A 19,348-nucleotide genomic window follows, 5' to 3' on the forward strand; every position below is an offset into this window, starting at 1 on the left:
TTTGATGGTGTAAAAAGTCATATGCTTAGTTTTTTCAAGTGCTCAGGTAGTTGGACTTGATTTTTTTTTTTGTCTGTTCCACACAAACTATTCTACTCCATTCCATTCCATTCCATTCCATTCCATTCCATTCCATTCCATTCCATTCCATTCCATCCCATCCCATCCCATCCCATCCTATCCTATCCCATCCTATCCCATCCTATCCCATCCTATCCCATCCTATCCCATCCTATCCCATCCTATCCCATCCTATCCTATCCTATCCTATCCTATCCTATCCTATCCTATCCTATCCTATCCTATCCTATCCTATCCTATCCTATCCTATCCTATCCTATCCTATCCTATCCTATCCTATCCTATCCTTCTGCCCTGCCTAGGAGCACAGCAGCATGGATAGTGGCAATGGGTCTGGCAACAGTTGCAAAACCCCCATCTCCTTCCCCTGCCAAGCCCTGCAGCTGAAGCCACCACACGTGCCAATGTGTTTGCAGCTTTGTCCCCAGCCCGGTGCCACTGACTCATGGTGTCACCTTGGGTTGGCCACCTCCCCACTGTGCTATTGAACCTCCCAAGGAGAGCGCTCAGCTCAGCTGCAGCAGTGAAATTTCCCCACTGACCCCGAGACCTGCTGTGCCTTCGCACCCAGGAACGGAGGGCTCTGCCCCCCTGGATCTCATGCCCTGAGGAGCAGCCCTTGGCCAACGTGCGGGAGGAGCCTGGCTGCAGACAGTGGCCCCTTTGTAGCACTGGCAGCAGGAGCGCCGGGCTCCGGGTGTTTATTTATTTATGGAGGTGAATGCTAACAACTTGTTTGATAGCAAGGTGTGCACCTCGGGGCCCAGCGTGCCCTTGACCCAACCTTTAAAACCCAAATTAGCGCAATTGGATCTGGTGGTAAATTCTGTAGCTTTAAGGACATCAATTCTACAGCTTTAAGATTATTTTATAAAAGAGCCTCTGCAGTATTACTTCTGTGTATTTTCTTGTTGTGTAATGGTACGGGGTCTGCCATGTTGGAACTTAAGATTGGTTGGCCTGATGGCACTATGCCACTTTCTTGAACTGGAAGAGGGGAGATTTAGATCAGATGTTGGGGGAATTCTTTACTCAGAGAGCGGAGAGGTGCTGGCACTGCTACACACAGAAGCTGTGGGGGTCCCATCTCTGGAGATGCCCAAGGCTATGGATGTGGGTCGTCCTCCAGGAAAACGTTGGATCTGTTGGATCTTTCGCTGGTAGAGCTCTGTTCACCCTCCAGTTTGGCTTAAACCAGTTCACAACTGACACTGATGAGCACATGAGCCACCCCATTCCTGCTGAGCACAGACAGCCCATCAGCACCAACCAGTCCAACTTTATTGCTTCCAATGTGCCCCACAGAGACCGGAGTGCGTTGGCTTTGTTGCCAGCAAGCTTTGATCTGCCATTATCTTTACGTGGATTCTTACAGACTTGGAGAAATCAACTTAAAGACTGTTACAGCCCCAGGGTGCGTCCACCCTCCCAGCACCCACCCTGCCATGGCACAGCGCAACTCCCATGCAGAAATACGGCGTCACCATCATCACAGTGATGTGGGGATGATGGCATCTGCAGGTGAAGCTGCTGAGCCTCCCCGCTCCCCCCAGCAGCCCCGCTGTGCCATCCCTCCCCACCCTGCAGCCTCCCGGCTCAAACTGGATCCACATTTTTATTGCAAAGCCCACGCCGGGGGGAGCACAGGGAGCTCCCTGCCAGCTGCTCGTCTGTCCCCACGCTCTGTTTGCTCAGCACTGGGTGCCATGAGAAGGCAAACACGGCTGTGCTGGGAGGGGCAGAAATGAGGGTAAACAGAGGCCAGTGCAGCCCCAGTGGGTGATGAGAGGAGTTTTGGGGGGTCCCAGGGACCCAGCAGGCCCAGGATGAGTGAGCTCAGGTCTGAGCATGGCACGCGTGGACCCCAGGGGGTCGGGATGTGAAGACCTTGCATCCTGTGCTGTGTCACGTCTACACTTGGAGGGACTGGGAGTGAGGATCTCCAGCTCCTCACGCCCTCAGGTCCCTTTAGCTGCTCTTGGTGAAGACAAGGGAAGAGAGGGGCTGCAGCATCACTCCGGTGCTGCCTGGGGACAGACAGGTCACACATCCCCACCTTCTGGGACATGCAGCCCTCCGTCAGGGCTGCCTCACTCTCACTCAGGACCACCAACCACAAGAACCTCAGAGCCACTATAAACCATCTCCTTATGCTTTAATTAGCTCCACAACTCGCTGGGCAGCTGGGCCGCTTTCACAGATGACCTCCCGTGGCCGAGCATCCCGATTCTCCTCCTGACAGCACCAAGCTCGACCTGCTGAGACCGCACCGCACTCGCCGCACACGTGCTGCAGGCCGCGCTTTCTGTGCTTCGGAAACCCTTTCGAGAGGGTCGCCGCCCCTCCTCCCCCCCCGGCCCTCCCCACGCTCCCAGCCGTGCCAGGAGCCGCGCCGTGGCGGTGGGGTTGCATCACGGCGCCGGCATTTGCGGGGCCGCCGCTGCCAGCTTCGCGCAGACGGAGGAATACGGCGCTGCTGGGCCGACAGCCGCCCGCACGAGGTGTGTCTGCAGATAGGGACGGCCGGGGCTGAAGTCCGGGAGATAAGCGGTGGGGGAAGCGGCCGCCAGGAGGGATTTCAGCTTCTGCACGGCGCTGGGACTGCGGAGTGAGCCCTGCTGCGGGGACGCGGGGACATCCCTGCGGGATGCCCTTCCCCAACAACAGCCCTTTGTCCGCAGCGCTCAGCCCCGCGGCCCCGGCGACTCCCACGGGCGAAATGGGAACAATCAGGAGGTGCCTTTATGACAGGTGTCTCTGGAGGGCTGGCAGTCAGAACCAGGGGGGCCCTTTGATCTCGGCCTTTGAAACCCTAGAGCAGTGCTGACAGAGCTGCCCTGTGTCTCCAGGCTGGGCGGATGATCATTTCCATGCGGGAACAATGAGTTCTTTATGCTGCTGTGCACCATAAAAGGATGGCACACGGGGAGCCCGTAGCAGGGTCAGCTCCATCCCTGCGTGGTGGTGGATGGAGGGACAGGGAGGGGTGAGCCTGAGCCTCACCATCACGGCAAGCTCACCACGTGCCTAGTGGCAAATAGGAGGCTTTTAGGGGCAGGCGGGCAAATTTCCCCTCTGTGGAGCTCTGAGGTGACCTCACCCAGCAGTCCCACCTGCGTCACCCCAAGCCTCAGTGCTCAGCTACGTTCCCTCTTGGTGCCTCTTCCAGCTCCCCAGTTGAGATTACACCTCCATCCCTTCTCTCTTGCCCCACAGATGCCAGCCCATCATTCCCACACGCTGTGCCAGAGCCATATATCTCATGTGCCAGAGGCACTAAACACCGGGAGCAATGGTCACTGTCTCTAACAGCTCAACCCCAACGGTGTCACACCCCAACGGTGTCACACCCCAATGGTGTCACTCATCAACTGCCTCATAGCCATGGGGCCCAGGCTGGCAGTGGGACAGGGTGTGCAGAACACAGCTCCCATGGCAGCGGCTGCTATGGAGACCATGGCCGTGGCAATGGCCCTGCGGATGAAGCAGACGGAGCCAGCAGTGCCCCAGTGGGACATTTCTGGGCATGTTTGCTGCCCTCTCTTTCTGCTGGAAGTCACCTTGTTTTGCAAAGCAAATCCAACTGCGGGTGGTGGAGCAGGGCACGGGCTCATTTGCCAGGGAAATGCCCCTGGAGCAGAGCACACACTGGAACCAGCTGGCAGCACAGCCCTCCCTAAGCCAGCAGGGAGGTCTGGGTGCACCCAGCTCCACAGCAGCCCAGCATGCTGCTCCCTTCTTCCTCCATCCTCCTGCAGAGCAATCTCTAGGCAACCCGGGCAGCACCAAGGCGCGTCTCTCCCCTGCCGAGCTGGTGTGCTTGAGCTGGCACATAGCTCACATACCTGCAGGCAGGCATCACCAGCAGGGCTAACCCTTTCTTGCTCTCCTGCAGCAGGGCCTGCCTGTCCCCAGCCTCGCACTGAAGCCTCCTGACCCATTCCCAAGATCCCCAAGATCCCGGCAGCTCTGGCACAGCCGGCGCTGATGTGGGCAAGGAGCCAAGAGCGCGCAGTGCCAAAATCTGTGCTTTGCCACCAACGTATTGCATCCTTGCTGTCTGAGATCTGCTCTGCTCCATCAGCAACTCAGAGGGCAACTCACACTGTGCAAACCCCTCTGCCCATCTGCTGCTCACTCCTTCACTTTGCACTACTCTGCATGCCATTGGGTCCAGTGCTTCTCGCAGATGTTTGCAGCCTCTCGTGGTGCTGAGTGCTCTCTGCAGGGATGGATGCAGAGATGCATCAGTGTACAGGAGCTACAGATCCTGCTCCTTCTGCATGGGTTCTGCATGCAAGGAGCCCATGAGCTCTCCTCCCCCTTCCATCTTACCCGGTCATGCTTCACTCACCCTCAGAGTGCCTCCATTGCCCCAAGGCTCAGTCGGGGCTTTTGGTGCAAGGCAGAGGACAGCCCGAGCAATGCCATCAGCACTGCAGCTGGTATGGGTGCTGGGGGCTGCACTCATCACACAAACAGAACTGTTTTGAAACTTCAATAAATGATACAGAGAAAGCAAAAGGGCAGTCCAAAGCTGAGGCATGGCATGAGGATATGCAGTTGCCTTTGGAGCGTGCTAAGGGTGAGCTTTAGGTACAGGTGCACGCTGTGCTGCAGGCTCTTTGGTAGGGTTGAAGTCTCTGCTGCTTGGGGGTCTCCTGCCCAGGAGGCAGTGCTGACCAAGGCTTGTGCTGGGCTCCTGCTGGGCCTGCAGTCCAAGAGGCTCTGCCAGGTGGTTGCTGCTCCAGCCTGGGCACAGCTCCATGCCACTGGCAGCCTCTGGACGGCTGTTATTTTGCAGGTGACTCACGGTGAGTGCCCAGGTGGTGAGGCTGGCACTGCTCCTGAGGGCAGATTGAGTTGGCTTGAGCTGGAGATGCAACCGGTGTCAGAGTTTTGCCCCATATCTGGTGCTGGGTCCTGGGGGCATGGCATGGAGCACAGGCAGAGAAGGCCAGGCAGGATGCTCAGCACACCTGGAACACAGTCTGGCACCTTCCCTGTTTCCATCTCTCCAGATGTTGTTGCAGTTCCTGTATTGCCAGATCCTGAAGAGAGAAGAGTTAAAGGAAACCACAGCCTGGTGCGGAGAGCAGATTGAGATCTTGTGGCTGCTGCAGGAAGCCTGCTCCCAGGTATCTTCCAGCAGAGAGCATGCAGCCTGCAGCAGGTTCCTAAGCTGGCAGGAGCCTTGTTCCATCCCAGGCAGTATGGCTCATGGTTATCACAGCTGCTCGCTGTCTGAAGGCAGCCTGGAACTGGGGAAAGTGATGTGTGAAAGCAGCCGGGGTGACACAGCAGTGTGTGCATGGCACGGCCACACGCTGTGCAGCATGCTAGGCATCCTCCCACAAGCAAACCTGTATGGTGGATGGGAACATGGCTTTGGGACTTATGGGACTGAGCCAAGCACCGAGAGCTGACCCTGCTCTCACCTCCATGGCTCTGAGCATTGGAGTGGATGCAGGGGAAGTCCTTGCTGCGTCCACCCTCTGAGCTGAGGGACCACATAGTGCCGCTGCACAGAGCAGGAGGCACCTGGCCAAGCAGGGATGGTGAACGGAGCATGGAGCACGCGGTGGTGACTCAGCTGTGACCTGGCTGCACCAACCCCAGCCTTTCGCAATGTGTTTACCAGGATGCAGGCAGCCTGTGCTGTGCACGAAGGGCAGCCTCAGCCCTAAACCTGCTCGCCAGGCTCCCCACCCCACCCCGCTCTGCTCCTGTAAGTGATGCCCGTGCTGAGGTCAGGCAGCGTGCTCCTAGCACAGCCAAAACCATCCTAAACACAGCCCCGTGGGAGGTGGTGGCGCATGGGAAGTGGTGCTGTATCATTGCAGGGAGGATGGCAGAAATTCCCCTGCTTTCCTGACGCCCTTTGCTCTCTGTCCCAGCCACCCCCCACCTCCTGCAGCTCCCATGAGTGTATCCCAGGTGGACAGGGCACAGAAAACCATGGGCAAGTCCCTTCTGACAGAAGATTTTGGAGCAAAAGGCATAGTTTTGAAAATTTTCCCTGGAGCAAAGCCAAGGGCAACAGATCTGAGTCATATTCTGTTTTGTTTCTACATTTTGAGGAATCTGAGATGGGAAATGCTGGTCAGAGGCAGAAAGCTCCAACATTTCACCATGCAGTGAGCTGAAATGGGCAGTGCCTGGCGGTGCTCCTGTCCTGGAGTGGATGAATGCCGACTTGTGGTCGCAGCACTGCCAGGGATGAGCAAGAATTGGAAATCAGCGCTCCTGCAGCAACTGAGCTCAAGGCCAGCCATGGGCAGGAGCACGTGGGGACCCTGGAAAAAGGTCTGAGAGCCATCAGGGAATTTTAGCATGGCCACATTGATCCTTTCTGCAGTGGGCACCCCAGGGCACTGCAGAGCGATGCCACCCTTTGCAAGAGTGCTGCTTGTGTGTGACCATGAGGACTCTGCCAGGCGCCCATTTTCCAGCAGGTAACCTTAAATCTCACCTGGCTGAGCAAACTGTGTGCCCACATCCCGCCGGGCTCTCTGCTGGCAGCTTTCCATCGCACGACTCGTGTCAGCTCCCAGTGCCAGTGACCTGTGTCACTGCATTGTCCCCGGGATATTTACTGCTGTCCCGTGCGGTTACCAGGCACGGCTCAGGCTGGCAGCAGCTCACACTGCAGGCACAGACTGGCATTCACAGCCCAGCAGAGCTGCAGCAAAGGCTCAGTGGGTGGCTGCACAGCGCTGCTGTTGGAGACGTGCACAGTGCGTGCTGCTGTGCCAGGGCTGGAGATGCACACAGTGCGTGCTGCTGTGCCAGGGCTGGAGATGCACACAGTGCGTGCTGCTGTGCCAGGGCTGGAGATGCACACAGTGCGTGCTGCTGTGCCAGGGCTGGAGATGCACACAGTGTGTGCTGCTGTGCCAGGGCTGGGCGCTGCTGCTGGCACAAACTCAGGCTGCAGGGCTCGACTGCCTGCACTGCACAGCGGTGCCCGCGCCCTCACCCCAGCACCGCAGCGTGGGGCAGGGCAGGGCCTGCCATGAAAGAAAAAGGTCTGCACCCACCCCATGCCAGGAATATCTGCCCGTGGGGCGTGTGCTGCCGCGGGCACGGCTGCTCCCACCGCTGCAGTTTCCCCGAGCTGCAGCCCCAAAGGCAGCTCAGCTCCCTCCCCTGGCGGTGCGGTGCCCGGGGCTGCCCTGCAGCGGGGCTGGGCGGGTTTTGGCTGTTAAAACATAAATATATATATATATATATATATATATATATAAAATATAAAATTTGCACCCACATCGCCGGGGGGGGGGGGGCGGAGCCGCGAGGCACATCCAAGGTCAGCCGTGCCGGTGACGCAGGGCAGATCCTCGGCTGCTGTTTCCCCACTCGTGTGACTTTCCCCGTCTGCAGCCTCGGATGGCGGGTAGGGACGGGTGACGATGTGACGGGTGACAACGTGACGGTGTGACAATGTGACAGTGCGCAATGTGACGGTGTGACAATATGACAGTGCGACAATGTGACGGTGTGATGGTACGATGGGTGACGATGGGCGGCTGCTGCCGCCCCGCCCTGCGGCACTGGGACGTGTTCGGGTGGGTGACCTGCCGCCCAGGTCAGAGCATCTCCCCCCTCCCCAGTCCCGAATGGAAGTTTGGCTGCAATTACCGCAGCCGTGGGGCTGAGGGATGGAGCAGGCAGAAGGAAACGGCCGGTTGCTGTGACAACCAGCAGCGCGATGAATGGAAGCGGCGCCGTCCGCCTGCAGCGCACGCCCGGTGGCACAGCGGGCTCTGCCCAGCTCTGGGCAGGGGGGCACTGCGGGGCAGTGGTCGCTCAGCCCCCCCCGGCGCACCGCCCCTTCCCCCCCCATCTCAGCAGTTCCCACGCCATTTTTGTCTCCTGCGATAGGAAACGCCGTGCGCTGAGCCCGTGTCGGCAGCGCAGCCAATCAGAGCACAGCTGGCGCTCCCGCAGGTGCGGCGGGGAGGAGCTGTGATTGGCTGCTTGCGTCCCTGCCGAGGGGATCTTGCCGACAGCTGCGCTCTGATTGACCGCTTCAGTCCCACCTGAGGGGACCTGGGCTCCGATTGGCTGCTTTGGTCGCTCCTGGAAGCTCATTGGTGAGAGCTTGGGTTTGGTTTCTGGTGGTCGCGGTGCGCCCTCGGGGCGCTGCCGGGGGTCGTTCAGCCGCCGCCCGGCCGCAGCAGCAGCGCTGCGCCCCGCGCTCGTGGGGAGGCTTTGCTGCCATCAGCTGAGCGCTGCCGGGGGGTCGCGGGGTCTCCCGGTGCCCCGAGGGCCGCCGGCTGCGCTGCTCCGAGTCGCTGCGCTCTCTTCGCTGCTCTTTTTCTGTGCGCTCGCTCGGTGCGCTTTGCTGGGCTCTCCGGTGGGTAACTGCCCTTCGTGTGCTTAGAAATGCTTGAATGTTCACTTTTATGCCTTTAGCGAGTCGTGCCTTAAGAAAAAATAGCAGCGTTGGCCCTCCGTGCTGTGGTTACTCGTGTCACTTGCCCAGATTTCACTCTTTGTTTAGGCAGGGTTTTGCCTTCATCAGCGCCATCGCTGTGCTTCCAGCAAGCTCCTCCTGTTGCTTCGTAAAAGCTTCTGCTATAACGCTGCTGGAAGCCCTTTGGACAAACGGCGCGCTTACAGCCAAACGCGGAGCTCCGCTGACAGCCGGCCGAGCGCCGCCCCGGTGCTGAGGGCTCGGTAAGGAGGGGCTGTGCGCCCGCAGCGAGGTGCCGTGCATCTCACAGACCCGGAGCCGCGTGTGGTGCTGCATGGCATCAGGAGCTGTGGGGGTGCTGTGTTACTGCGTTTGTGTTGCTGCTGGAGGTCACTGCTGCTGCACTGCCCCGTTGAAGCCACTTCTACCCCATATAAGCAAAAAGGGCATCCCCACCTGCGGCTTTCCCACGGTGCCTGAGCAGTTCTCACCACGCTCTGCTGGCAGAAGTGCCACCCGGCAGCATTGCCAGCAGCCCAGTTGTGTGGCACAGGCTCAAGCACTCACCCATGGCTGTTTGTCTGCCATCCAGCAGTGAATGCTGGGATCACAGGGACAGCCCCAGGTGTTCCTACGTTCTGTGGGACCTCTGTGCCCACAGCTGGGAACCTGCAGGAACCCAGGTGTACGGAGCAGGATGGGCTCTGCCCTGTGCTTCCCCATCCCTTCATTCAGCACCCTGCAGCTCAAGAGGTGCTTTGCCACAGGTGATGTGTATGGGGATTCTGCTATTCAGTCCCCAGTTTCTCTCTTTCCTCCCTGCCTTTGTGTCTGCTGGCAGCCCCAGGTTTGTTCCCACTGTAGTGCTTTCATTTCTACAAGACCCGTCAGGGAGAGACAGAGCCTGGCTTCTCCAGGAGGCGATGACCCGAGTCCTGGCAGATGTGGGACGGCTCTCAGGCAGGCAGTTAGACCCTGAGCGAGGTGTGAGCAGCAGGACGATGTCACAGAGTTATCCCCCACCTCAAGTCACGAGTGCAGGGAGGGAACACGGCCACACTATCAGCTCCACGCTGCAATTACAGCCGCATCGCTGCCCGTGGGCTCACGTCAGCTGCTGAGCTGCCACGCCTGGCAGATACCGGGATGGGGCTGTGGCACACGGTGACTCAGTGCCACCGGCTTCAGTGTGGGGCTGGAGGCACTGACCTGGATCTCAGGGAGAACGCCTTGCATGGTGCTGCTTTATTGCAGCATGGAGAAACCCCACTCTGTGTGGGCTGCTGGATGGTGGCCATGTGGGTCAGTGCTGAGCAGCTCCTCTGTGCCCATCCCATGTCACAGCAGGATGATGCCCACCCTGCTGGCACGGTGCTCAGCTCCCTGTGTTGGGCACAGCTGCCGATCCTGCATAGCACAGCACAGATGGTGGCTTTTCTCCTGGGCCTCCTGGATGAGATCTCCCCCAGTTTTGGCAGCAGCGATGAGAACGTGAGCAGCTCCAAGGGACACCCGCAGCACTTCAGGTCTTGATGTGACCCTGGGAGGACGGAGGGCTTCTTGGGCACAGGGTCTCCGGCCCCAGCCCTCATTTGCATGCGTGCCAAGCAGGGAATTTCCCCCCTTTTTTCCGTCAGCAAGCAGCCGAACTTTCTGCAGGGTGACCTTCGTCCCCACCCAGGGTGGGGCGACAGCAGCTGCGAAGTGTCACCGCAGGGTTCTGCTCACCACTGGCAGGACAAACTCCACTGCAGGGGGCTCCGCAGGGCTGGGGGCAGTTGGAGTGGGATCTGCGCCCACCCTGCACTGCATAGCGTGCCCCAGGAAGGACAGGGACCCCCGGGGAAGAGGCCCCAAGGGAATTGACCCCGGGGCAGGGAGGGATGCAAAGTGGTGGCATTGGTGGCACCGTCTCTGCAGTGCGTGGCAGAGGCTGTCAGCGAGGCTGGCTGATGTGTGTGCAGAAGGGGCAGCACCGGGTCAGGCTGTCAGCAGCCACTGAAGGTTTGAGGGGAAGTGGGGAGATCAGCTCAGGAGATGAAGGCTGGGTTGGGATGGGGTCTCTGGGTGGCACATTTGCAGCACGGGAACCTGCGGCAGCTGCTGCATGGCCATATCAGCCATTAAGCCATGTCCTCTGGGTGCACCAGAGCTCTGGGTGCAGCCCCCCATCCCTCTGTGCCCCATAGAGTGTGTGCTGCCAGACTCTTGCCAGGTCCACAGCACTCAGACAGCAAGCTGTGGTGTTCCCAATAAGCAGAGCTCAAAGAATCATTGAACCATAAAATAATTTCACAGAATTCATGTAGGTTGGAGATGTTCTTCAGGATCACCAATTCTAACCGTCGCTGTGACCTACTGTGTCCCATCTCCAAAGTCCCCCTGCAGCCCCACTGGGTTTGGGCTGCAGGAGCAGCTGAGAACAGCTCAGGCACTGAAGCACCATTAGATTAGGAAACAAGGGTGACAAAACTCCTGCAGCACAGTGCCCTGACCAGGGATGTCCCCAAGGGATGCTGCAGTCATCTCTCACATCACAGCATCACACCAGGTACCATATTTGCCGAAAAAAAGAAAGTAGAGGGTTTGAAGGCGGCCCGTTTCCTATCAGGAACTCAGTGGTTTTGCTCCCAATTGCATTCACGAGTCCTCGAGTGTTCAAAGGGAATTTGTGAGCCAAGTGCCAAACGGGTTCAGACAAAGGGGCTGAGCTCGGCGCCTCTCCAAACAGCCTGCGCCGCTTCCAGGACATCGCTCGTTTTGTGCTGCCAGATATTGCCTTTGCCCTAAGCTGAACTCGCCTTGAGCTTTCAGATCCTTGCCTGAACACCCAGCTGCAAACAGAAGGGCTGATGGAAATGGCTGCAATGCTCGGGGAGGCCCCGCAGCCGACATCCCCTCCCCCTGTGCCGAACAGAGCCGAGCCTTCGGGCCGCGCTTTAAGGCCGCTGGGAGCGGTGCCACAGCTCTGCCTGTTTGCTGTGTCCTTTCCCTGCCCTCCCCCACTTTCCAAAGAAGAGGGCGGATCGCCGGCAGGGCGCTGGGCAAACAGGTGTGGCCGAGCCCCTGCTCTGCTCCCAGGGGGCTGCAGGCAGGGCTGTGTGCTGCAAACGCCAGGCTGCTCTCCTGGCATCGGGCGGGGACCCAAAAGGCTCATCGATAAAAAAATCAGACCGTAATGATGCCATATGAACTGCACCACCACTGGGACCCATCCAGGCAGCCCCTATTGTGGCAGTAGGGATGTAGCAGGTAGGAGGTGAAGCGGTGCTGAGCAGCTTCATCTCTCCCTTTGCTGCAACAAAGACCTCTCGTTACAAAGCAGCAGCTTTCAGAAGCCCCAGAAGATGGGGAGGACCTTTGCTGTGGTGCTCAGAAACTCTTCTCTCTTTTGCTCCTTTTCTGACAGCTCCAGGCTCATTGTGGTATTGTCCCCATGGCCCCGAGGAGGGGACGTGTCAGATGGGGTGTGATCTGTGTGCAGAGGCGCTGAGGGTTGGATGAAACATCAGGAAAAGGGGATTTGGGCAGAAACCTCCCCTGGTGACATTTGGGAGCTCCGACTGATGCAGCGCTCCCAGGAGATGCTCACAGAGCCCGGCACACTCATCTCCAGAGAAACAGCCTCAGCCCGTCTGCGAATGTGGGCTGAGAGGGAAAATGCGCGGTTCCCAAAGAGCCTCCGGGCCCCGCGGTTCGGGGCCGCCGTTGGCTGGGAGCTGCTGAGCCCAGGAGGGCTGCGGTTCCCGGGCAGCAGAGCCGGAGGTCACTGCCGTGCCGCGGTGTCACCTTGCCCCAGTGAACTCCGCTGCTGTCTGCAGGCGGTTCCACGCCGCACCCGCTGTTGTGCAATGAAATGAAACTAAAAATAGCCCCGCTCCCTGCGGAACAGCACCGGGCTGAGGCGGCAGCGGCCGAGGGCTCCATCCAGAGCGCGGCTGTGGGCACTGCGAACGCCCCGTCCTCCCCCCCTCCTGCAGGGGGCGCTGCCCATCTCTGCCCATAGCCTGCACGGGGCGCGGGGCTCCGCGCTGCGGGTCGCTGGGGAGGAGGAGGAGTCGCCCGTCCTTCGGTTATCCAGCGTAATCCGAATGCCGGCAGCGCTCGGCTGCCCCGGCTCTGCGTCGCTGCCTCCGGGCGCTGGAAAGCAGCTCTGGTTTTCCTCTCTCAGAGCTCACCCTTCTGGGGTTTGCTCTCCGCTGACGAGAACGTGCGACTCATTTTAAATTTGCTTGGCTGTTCCCCCTGATGTTCCCCATGGCTGCCGGTGTCCTTGGAACAGAGCACCTGGAGCACTCAGCAGCCTCACCTGGTGCTCAGTCACTGCTGAGCTCCAGCTGAGCCATTCCCCTTTTTATAGGTTGGCCAGAAACCGGTGCAGCCATTGCTCCCAGGACAGCCCTCGGGCATCTCACTGTGCTCCTGCAGACCCCAGCAGGAGCTGGAATGCTGCTTCTCCCTTCAGAAGTATCCAGGGATGAGAATCCTCCACCTCTCTCTGCCTCCCGCAGCCCATTCATTGCCCGGAGTCTTCTTCAGAGCCCATGGACTCACGGAGATGGCACGGACCGAACCTCCGAGCTGGAAGGCAGAAATAGTCAGCTCTGCCCAGAAGCTTTTGGAGCAGATCCGACAGCTGCTTTCCCATGTGACAGCGGGGACACCTGCACGAGGGAGGAGGAAGGAGGAAGGAGGAGTGCTGCCACTGCTGGCACAGGGCAGGAGTTGGGATGGATGCGAGTTACAGGTTACAAACTGCGGGGGAAAACCTGTGGGTTAGAAACCTCGTGAAGTAAAGCGATGAGTGAATGGATTCACATGTTGGGTTAGCCAGGACCAAAGGGATTCAGCTCTTGTTTGTTGGCTTTGTTTGTTTTCTAAGGAGTGTGTAGGATAAAGTTTAGTTTACATAACACATTGTTCTGTGATAGCAGAGGTGATGGGAATGGAGAGAGGTGAAGGCAGGAGGTCAGGGACCTTCAGTCCTCCTGAGACCCCTGCTGGGGGGTAGCACTGCAGCCAGGTGCCAAGCCGTGGGCATCTCGGTCTGGGTTCAGAGAATCGTATCGTATATCATACCATCATAGAGCCACAGAGCCATGGAATCGTGGAGCTGTAAAGCCAGAATCATAGACTCATAGAATGGTTGTGCTGGAAGGTCCCTTAAAGATCGCAGAACCACAGATGGAATGCTTGGGTTGGAAGGGCCCTGGAAGATCCCAACCCTTGCCTTGGTCTGGTTGCCCCCCACCAGCTCAGGCTGCCCAGGGCCCCATGGGGAGATGCTGGGGGTCGCTGGAGCGCAGCGGGGGATGCGCATCCCGGGCTGTGGCTCTCAGCTTTTGGCAGCGTCCCGGCAGCGGTGGGTGACCAGCAGAGGGCCCGGCTCTGCCGCTCCTTTATCCTGCCCGGAGCGCTCCGCAGCGACCACAGCAGCGGCCGCAGCCGGACCGAGCGGAGCTCCTCCGGCCCCTCCTCGTTCCCCGCAGCCCCGGGGCTGCTCCGTCAGACGCTTCCCGCAGAGGCTGCGGAGGACATCATGCCTTCGCCCCCATCGCTCGTCCTCCTGCTGCTGGCGCTGCCGGGGGCCGCGGCGATGCCGGACGCAGCCGGGCGGCGCGCAGAAGGCGGCGTGCGCCCAAACCAGGGCGCAGGTGGAGGTGGGACGCTGCCCGTGGCTGCGCAGGATAACGCAGAGCTGAAGGCGCGGCCGCGTCGGGGCACGGTGGAGGACTCCAAGTCGGTGCAGCAGTACGTGCCGGGGGTGCGGGTGGAGTTCCCGCGGCCCATCAATGCCGCCGGCCTGCACCCCACCAGGGCCATGGTGCCGTCCAGCACCGACCCCTCTGAGCAGCAGCGGGGGGTCCCCACGGATGGGGGGGCTGAGCCCGCCGCCAACCTGACCACGGTGTCCGACAAGAGGCTGCAAATCCAGAACCCGCTGTACCCGGTGACGGAGAACTCCTACAGCGCCTACGCCGTCATGTTCCTGTCCCTCATCGTCTTTGCGGTGGGCATCATTGGGAACCTCTCGGTGATGTGCATCGTGTGGCACAACTACTACATGAAGAGCGCCTGGAACTCCATCCTGGCCAGCCTGGCTTTCTGGGACTTCCTCATCCTCTTCTTCTGCCTGCCTGTGGTCATCTTCAACGAGATCACCAAGAAGAGGCTGCTGGGGGACATCTCGTGCCGCGTCGTGCCCTTCATGGAGGTAAGGGGCTGCTCTACTCCCTTCTTTTGGGGGCACCATCGCTGCCCAGGGCCTGGCACCGTGTGCCCAGAGACCCCACCACGGGGAGACATTGCCCGTGCTGACTGCTGAGCAGGGCAGGGGCAGGGATGGGAGTGGGAACCTGAGATCTCTGCTCATTCCTTATGGGTGAAAAGAATGACCCCAAGATGTAGAATCACGGGATAGAGTCATAGAGTCATTCAGGTTGGAAAAAAACTTTAAGATCAAGTCCGACCAGGAACCTAATGCTACCAAGTCCAAGCTAAGTCCCAAAATCACCCCAAATCTTCTGGAGGTGAGCTGTGCACGCTCCTGGGGGCAGCCAGGCTGGGTATGAGAGCAGGAGGCCTCAGGAGTGATTGCTCACGGTCTGGATGCACACACCTGCACAGGGCACGCAGTGATGCTACTTTGGGTACTGGCCTGGGTGATTCCAGGCACAGCCCTACGTGTGCCCTGACCGCAGCCAGCACCTGCATATTGCAGCCCAGCACAACGAGATGATGGGCTGCCACCATCCCAGCAATGCCTCTGTTGCTCAGCAAAGCAGGAGTTGCTCATTCCTGGAGGACTCCCATCCCAGACTTATTAAGTGAGGGCTTTGTCCCATTCCCATCCTCCACCTCAAGCATTCCATGGCACGACCAGGCAGCTGGAGTACTCAGATAGGGGCAGGAATATGGATGAGCATTTGCCAAGGCAGGTTCAGTGTTGGGTGAGAATGGAGAGGAAAGAGGGATGCCCCCAGAGCAGACCCCTTCATGGGGAGGTGTTGCTGTGACCTGAATCTGGGCAGTCCAGTTTGATGCACTTGTGAGGGTGGCACCTCCAGGATCAGTGAGCCAGCAGCACTGGAGTGCCTCAGGATCCGCCAAAGAGGGATGCTGAGATCTTGGGGCTGCTGAAGGATGGGCATGGCGTAGCTCCAGGGATGTGCGGTCCCTGCACAGTCTCCAAGGACCAGGAGAGGAGAGCCTGGGGCAGCCTTAGGGTAAAGGAGAGGCGGTGGTACAGCTGATGTTGAGCAGAAGTGCTGGGACACGAGCAGCACTGCTGGGTGGTGAGGCTGGGTATGGGATGGCGATGGCAGTGCTGTGCTGAGGGCCATGGTGCTGTCAGGGCAGTGCTGCACAGAAACTGAGTGGTGATGCTGGGTGTTTGGCATGAGCTGCTGTGCCCTGCAGCACTAACGAGGCCAACTCAGAGCCACTGCAAAGGGCTCAGCGGGGATGCCAGAGCTGTTCTGGGTCAGAGGTGCCAGGTCTGTTTCTTGCAAAGCCCACTGGCAGGTTGCTGCATGCTGCACACACATCAGAAGGTTTCCAAGTGCTGGGAATGCCCTTCAGCACAGGGGGATGTTTGGTGGCTTCGTGAGGCCAGGAACAGCCACGGGGCTTTGGGGCAGCAGCATGTGACTGCCGTGCTCCTGGCCAGGGGCTGCGGGGTTGAATGCTGATTGTGACCCTCAGCGCCTGGGCAGCCCTCCCTCTGCCTCCTTTGGCCTCTTCCCTTTGGCAAACAGGGATGTTTCTCCTCAATGCAGCGGAAATTGCCCTGAGCTGGTTTGTGGCAACGGTGTCCTCAGCTCTATTGGGCTGCCTGGGAAGCAGGCAGCAGATCTGCAGAACAGGGCAGGGATGAGCCAGCCTGGGCAGCCAGGGCCATGGGAAGGCTCTGACGGGAGCAGCCGTCCATGCTTTTCCTCTCCAAAAACATCCAGAATAGAAGAGCCTGAGGGACAATCCTGCTATTCCCACCCTGGCTGGATGGACAGACCGGCATCCAGCAAAGCTTTGTGCAGAACAGGAAGCAGTGCAGGGACACGTGGGTCAAGGGACGCTTATCCAGCGCCCCTCCAGGAGTCGCAGGAAGGCGGCTCCAAACCTGGGATGCGACCTCAGTCAAACCTTGGAGGAAGGGTCCGGGGCTGTTGGGTGGCTGGGAGCTTCCAGTGCCATCAAGTCAACCCCTCGAGGCCCCCACAGGAAGTCCCACCTGTTCTGCTTCCCCTTCACCAGGTATCGTCCCTGGGAGTCACCACCTTCAGCCTCTGTGCCCTGGGCATCGACAGGTTCCACGCGGCCACCAGCCCGCAGGCCAGCGCCCGGCCCATCGAGCAGTGCCAGTCCATCATTGCCAAGCTGGCTGTCATCTGGGTGGGCTCCATGACGCTGTCGGTGCCCGAGGTCCTGCTCTGGCAGCTGGCCCAGGACACGTCGCCCGTGTCCGGCGTGGTGACCGAGTTTTGCACCATGAAGCCTTCGTCCAACCTGCCCGAGTCCGTCTACTCGCTGGTGCTCACCTACCAGAACGCCCGCATGTGGTGGTACTTCGGCTGCTACTTCTGCCTGCCCATCCTCTTCACTGTGAGCTGCCAGCTGGTGACCCGCAGGATCCGCGGCACCGAGAAGAAGGCCGAGTGCCGGGGGACCAAACACAGCCAGTGTGAGAACCACTTGAACTGCACCATCATCGGGCTGACCGTCATCTACGGGCTCTGCACCACCCCCGAGAACGTCTGCAACATCGTGGTGGCCTACATGTCCCCCGACATGTCCAAGCAGACCTTGGACCTGCTCAACCTCATCAACCAGTTCTTTCTGTTCTTCAAGTGCTCGGTGACGCCCGTCCTGCTCCTGTGCCTCTGCAGACCCCTGGGCCAGGCCTTCATGGACTGCTGCTGCTGCTGCTGCGAGGGCTGCGGTCCCGACGCCGCCTCCAGCGAGGGCAGCGCTGACGGCAAGCTCAAGACAGAGATGTCCTCCTCCATCTTCTTCGACAAGCCCCGGGAGTCCCCTCCGCCCCTCCTGGCCCTCGGCACGCCGTGCTAAGTGCCAACCAGGAGCCGTAGAGAGCATTTCACCACCTCCTCCCAAGACCAAACGTTGTTTTTGCCGTTAGTGCCCCGTGCCCGGACGTGGAGCAAGCAGGAGAGTCAGCTCAGGGGCTGCACCGTGGGCTTCAAACCCCGTGTTGGGCGAGGGGCGTCCCGTCCCCGTGGCTGCATCAGTGGCCTTCTTGCCTCTGCCCAAAGGACGTCGGCTCCCTCTGTGCCTGGCCAGGCTGGGGGGTTGCTGCTCTGCTGATGGAGTTGTGCAGGAAAGGTCCCATCTGCTACTAAGGAGGGTTTGCAGAGGACTTAGCAAACACAAAGTGCCCTCGTCCTGTCCCGTCCCCTCCCGCCAGCCCTCTCCACAGTAGGAGAAGGTCCTAGCGACCAGATCCCAGCAGTGCCCTGTAAGAGCTCAATAAACCAGTAAACTAGAGCACATCGTGCACGGAGACATGCAGAGCAATGGGGGTCAGAGCAGGGTGGGTTGTGTGACCCCACGCTCTCCCCTTAGACCTGGGGGCTCTGGGTGGGCACGGGCAGCTCAGTGGGGTGAGGACACGTGGGGGTCAGGAAAGCAGCGGTGCTGGGCCAGGCAGCACCTGAGGGCGATGGTGGTGCCTCCAGCTGAGTGCCAGGGCAGCCTCTGCCGAGCTCCTCCAAGCGCTCAGTGCTTTGTGGGGTTGAGTTGGTCCCAGCAAGGCTCAGCACTGAGCGGCCCTACAGCCTGCAAAGCACTGTGCAGAACCAAGATCCCACATCTCATCCAAAGAGCCCCACGCAGCGCTCCCGGCTCCTCGTCCGCTTTGCCCATCAGGGGCACAAAACCCACCCGAGGTGCCGATCTCAAACCAGCACACGTTCCAAACCCAGCATCCGCGTCTCACCAGGGCTCCTACCAAGGCAGGCTGCCGGGAGCAGCGAGGGCAGGCTGGCCGTGCCGGCCCCCCCGTGCTGCCCCCAGAGCCGAGCTGTGAAAGCGCCTTGTGTGTGCGGCTGGCAGCCGCCCCAGCCCGCGGGATGCCGGGGAGAGGGAGACGGTTGCTACGGGCGGGTGAATGCGAGGGGCTCACTGTGGGCTTTGTGCAGCAGCACCCACCGAGCTTTGCTTTCTCAGCCCTGTTGCCAGGGAAACAAAAGCCCCAGTTTTCTTCCCAGTAGCACAAAACTGAGTTTTTCCTTTCCCTCTGCCAGCCCTCCCCGCGTTGTGCTGACGATGCTGGGGCTGTGGGGGTTTGGGGGCACCTCACAGCACAGGGTGCGTACTGGGGCACAGATGCCCGCCAGGGTCCTGGTTGGGGCAGGGTTCCCCAGGGCTGGGCCCCCTGCACAGGCAGCAGCGTGGTGGGAGGAAGGGCGAGGTGGCCGCTCTCATGCGCTCACCCAGTGCCGCTCCGTCCTGAGCCCCGGCCAGGGGCGGACAAAGGCCGCTTGTTGCTGCGGGCGCGTGGGGAGGAGGGAGCCAGGCTGGGGGCAGGGAGGGGGGGCTGTACAGCCCGTGCAGGCGAGGCATGGTGCGTGTTGCACCCCAGTCTCACTCAGAGCCCACGGCCGGGTAGGCAGGCAGGGTGCTCTGAGCTCAAAGCATAATTCCAGGTGCAGGGGGACAGCCCCTAGGAGACACACGGTATGGGGCTCCCTGCCACCACCGGTCACAGCCCACGGGGCAGAGATGGGGCAGGACTCTCCAGCATAGCTGCTCCAAATCCAGCACTGCTAGCCCATGATAGGCCCAGAACACAGTGTGGGAGGGAGGAGAGTCCAGAAGCAGCGACGGCCACAG

At 60.0% G+C, this 19,348-nt stretch overlaps 1 protein-coding gene across 7 annotated transcripts; it reads left to right on the plus strand.

The window, feature by feature from the left end:
* The first annotated feature begins 2,297 nt into the window (after nucleotides 1–2,297).
* Nucleotides 2,298–18,001, plus strand: GPR37L1 (G protein-coupled receptor 37 like 1). 7 transcript variants are annotated; one of them, XM_085210699.1, is made up of 4 exons: nucleotides 2,298–5,219; nucleotides 6,162–6,536; nucleotides 12,861–14,714; nucleotides 16,754–18,001. In XM_085210699.1, exons 3-4 carry the CDS (start codon nucleotides 14,040–14,042, stop codon nucleotides 17,564–17,566), a joined length of 1,488 nt encoding a protein of 495 aa, XP_085066825.1. In that variant the 5' UTR covers nucleotides 2,298–5,219; nucleotides 6,162–6,536; nucleotides 12,861–14,039; the 3' UTR covers nucleotides 17,567–18,001. The 7 variants fall into 7 exon arrangements, with proteins under 7 accessions (XP_085066825.1, XP_085066824.1, XP_085066828.1 ...); XM_085210698.1 differs by lacking the exon at nucleotides 2,298–5,219 and having other exon boundaries at nucleotides 5,558–6,536; XM_085210702.1 differs by lacking the exons at nucleotides 2,298–5,219; nucleotides 6,162–6,536 and adding an exon at nucleotides 7,404–7,477.
* The last annotated feature ends 1,347 nt before the right edge of the window (nucleotides 18,002–19,348 follow it).

The sequence above is a fragment of the Meleagris gallopavo genome, chromosome 28, assembly GCF_905368555.1.
Source record: "Meleagris gallopavo chromosome 28, MGAL_WU_HG_1.1, whole genome shotgun sequence".
NCBI lineage: Eukaryota > Metazoa > Chordata > Aves > Galliformes > Phasianidae > Meleagris > Meleagris gallopavo.

What these genes read in the sequence shown, in the direction of transcription:
- GPR37L1 (XM_085210699.1), top strand. Translation starts at nt 14,040, where the DNA reads ATGCCTTCGCCCCCATCGCTCGTCCTCCTGCTGCTGGCGCTGCCGGGG. An exon ending in GCGTCGTGCCCTTCATGGAG is followed by an intron (nt 14,715 to 16,753) that starts GTAAGGGGCTGC and finishes CCCCTTCACCAG; the next exon opens with GTATCGTCCCTGGGAGTCAC.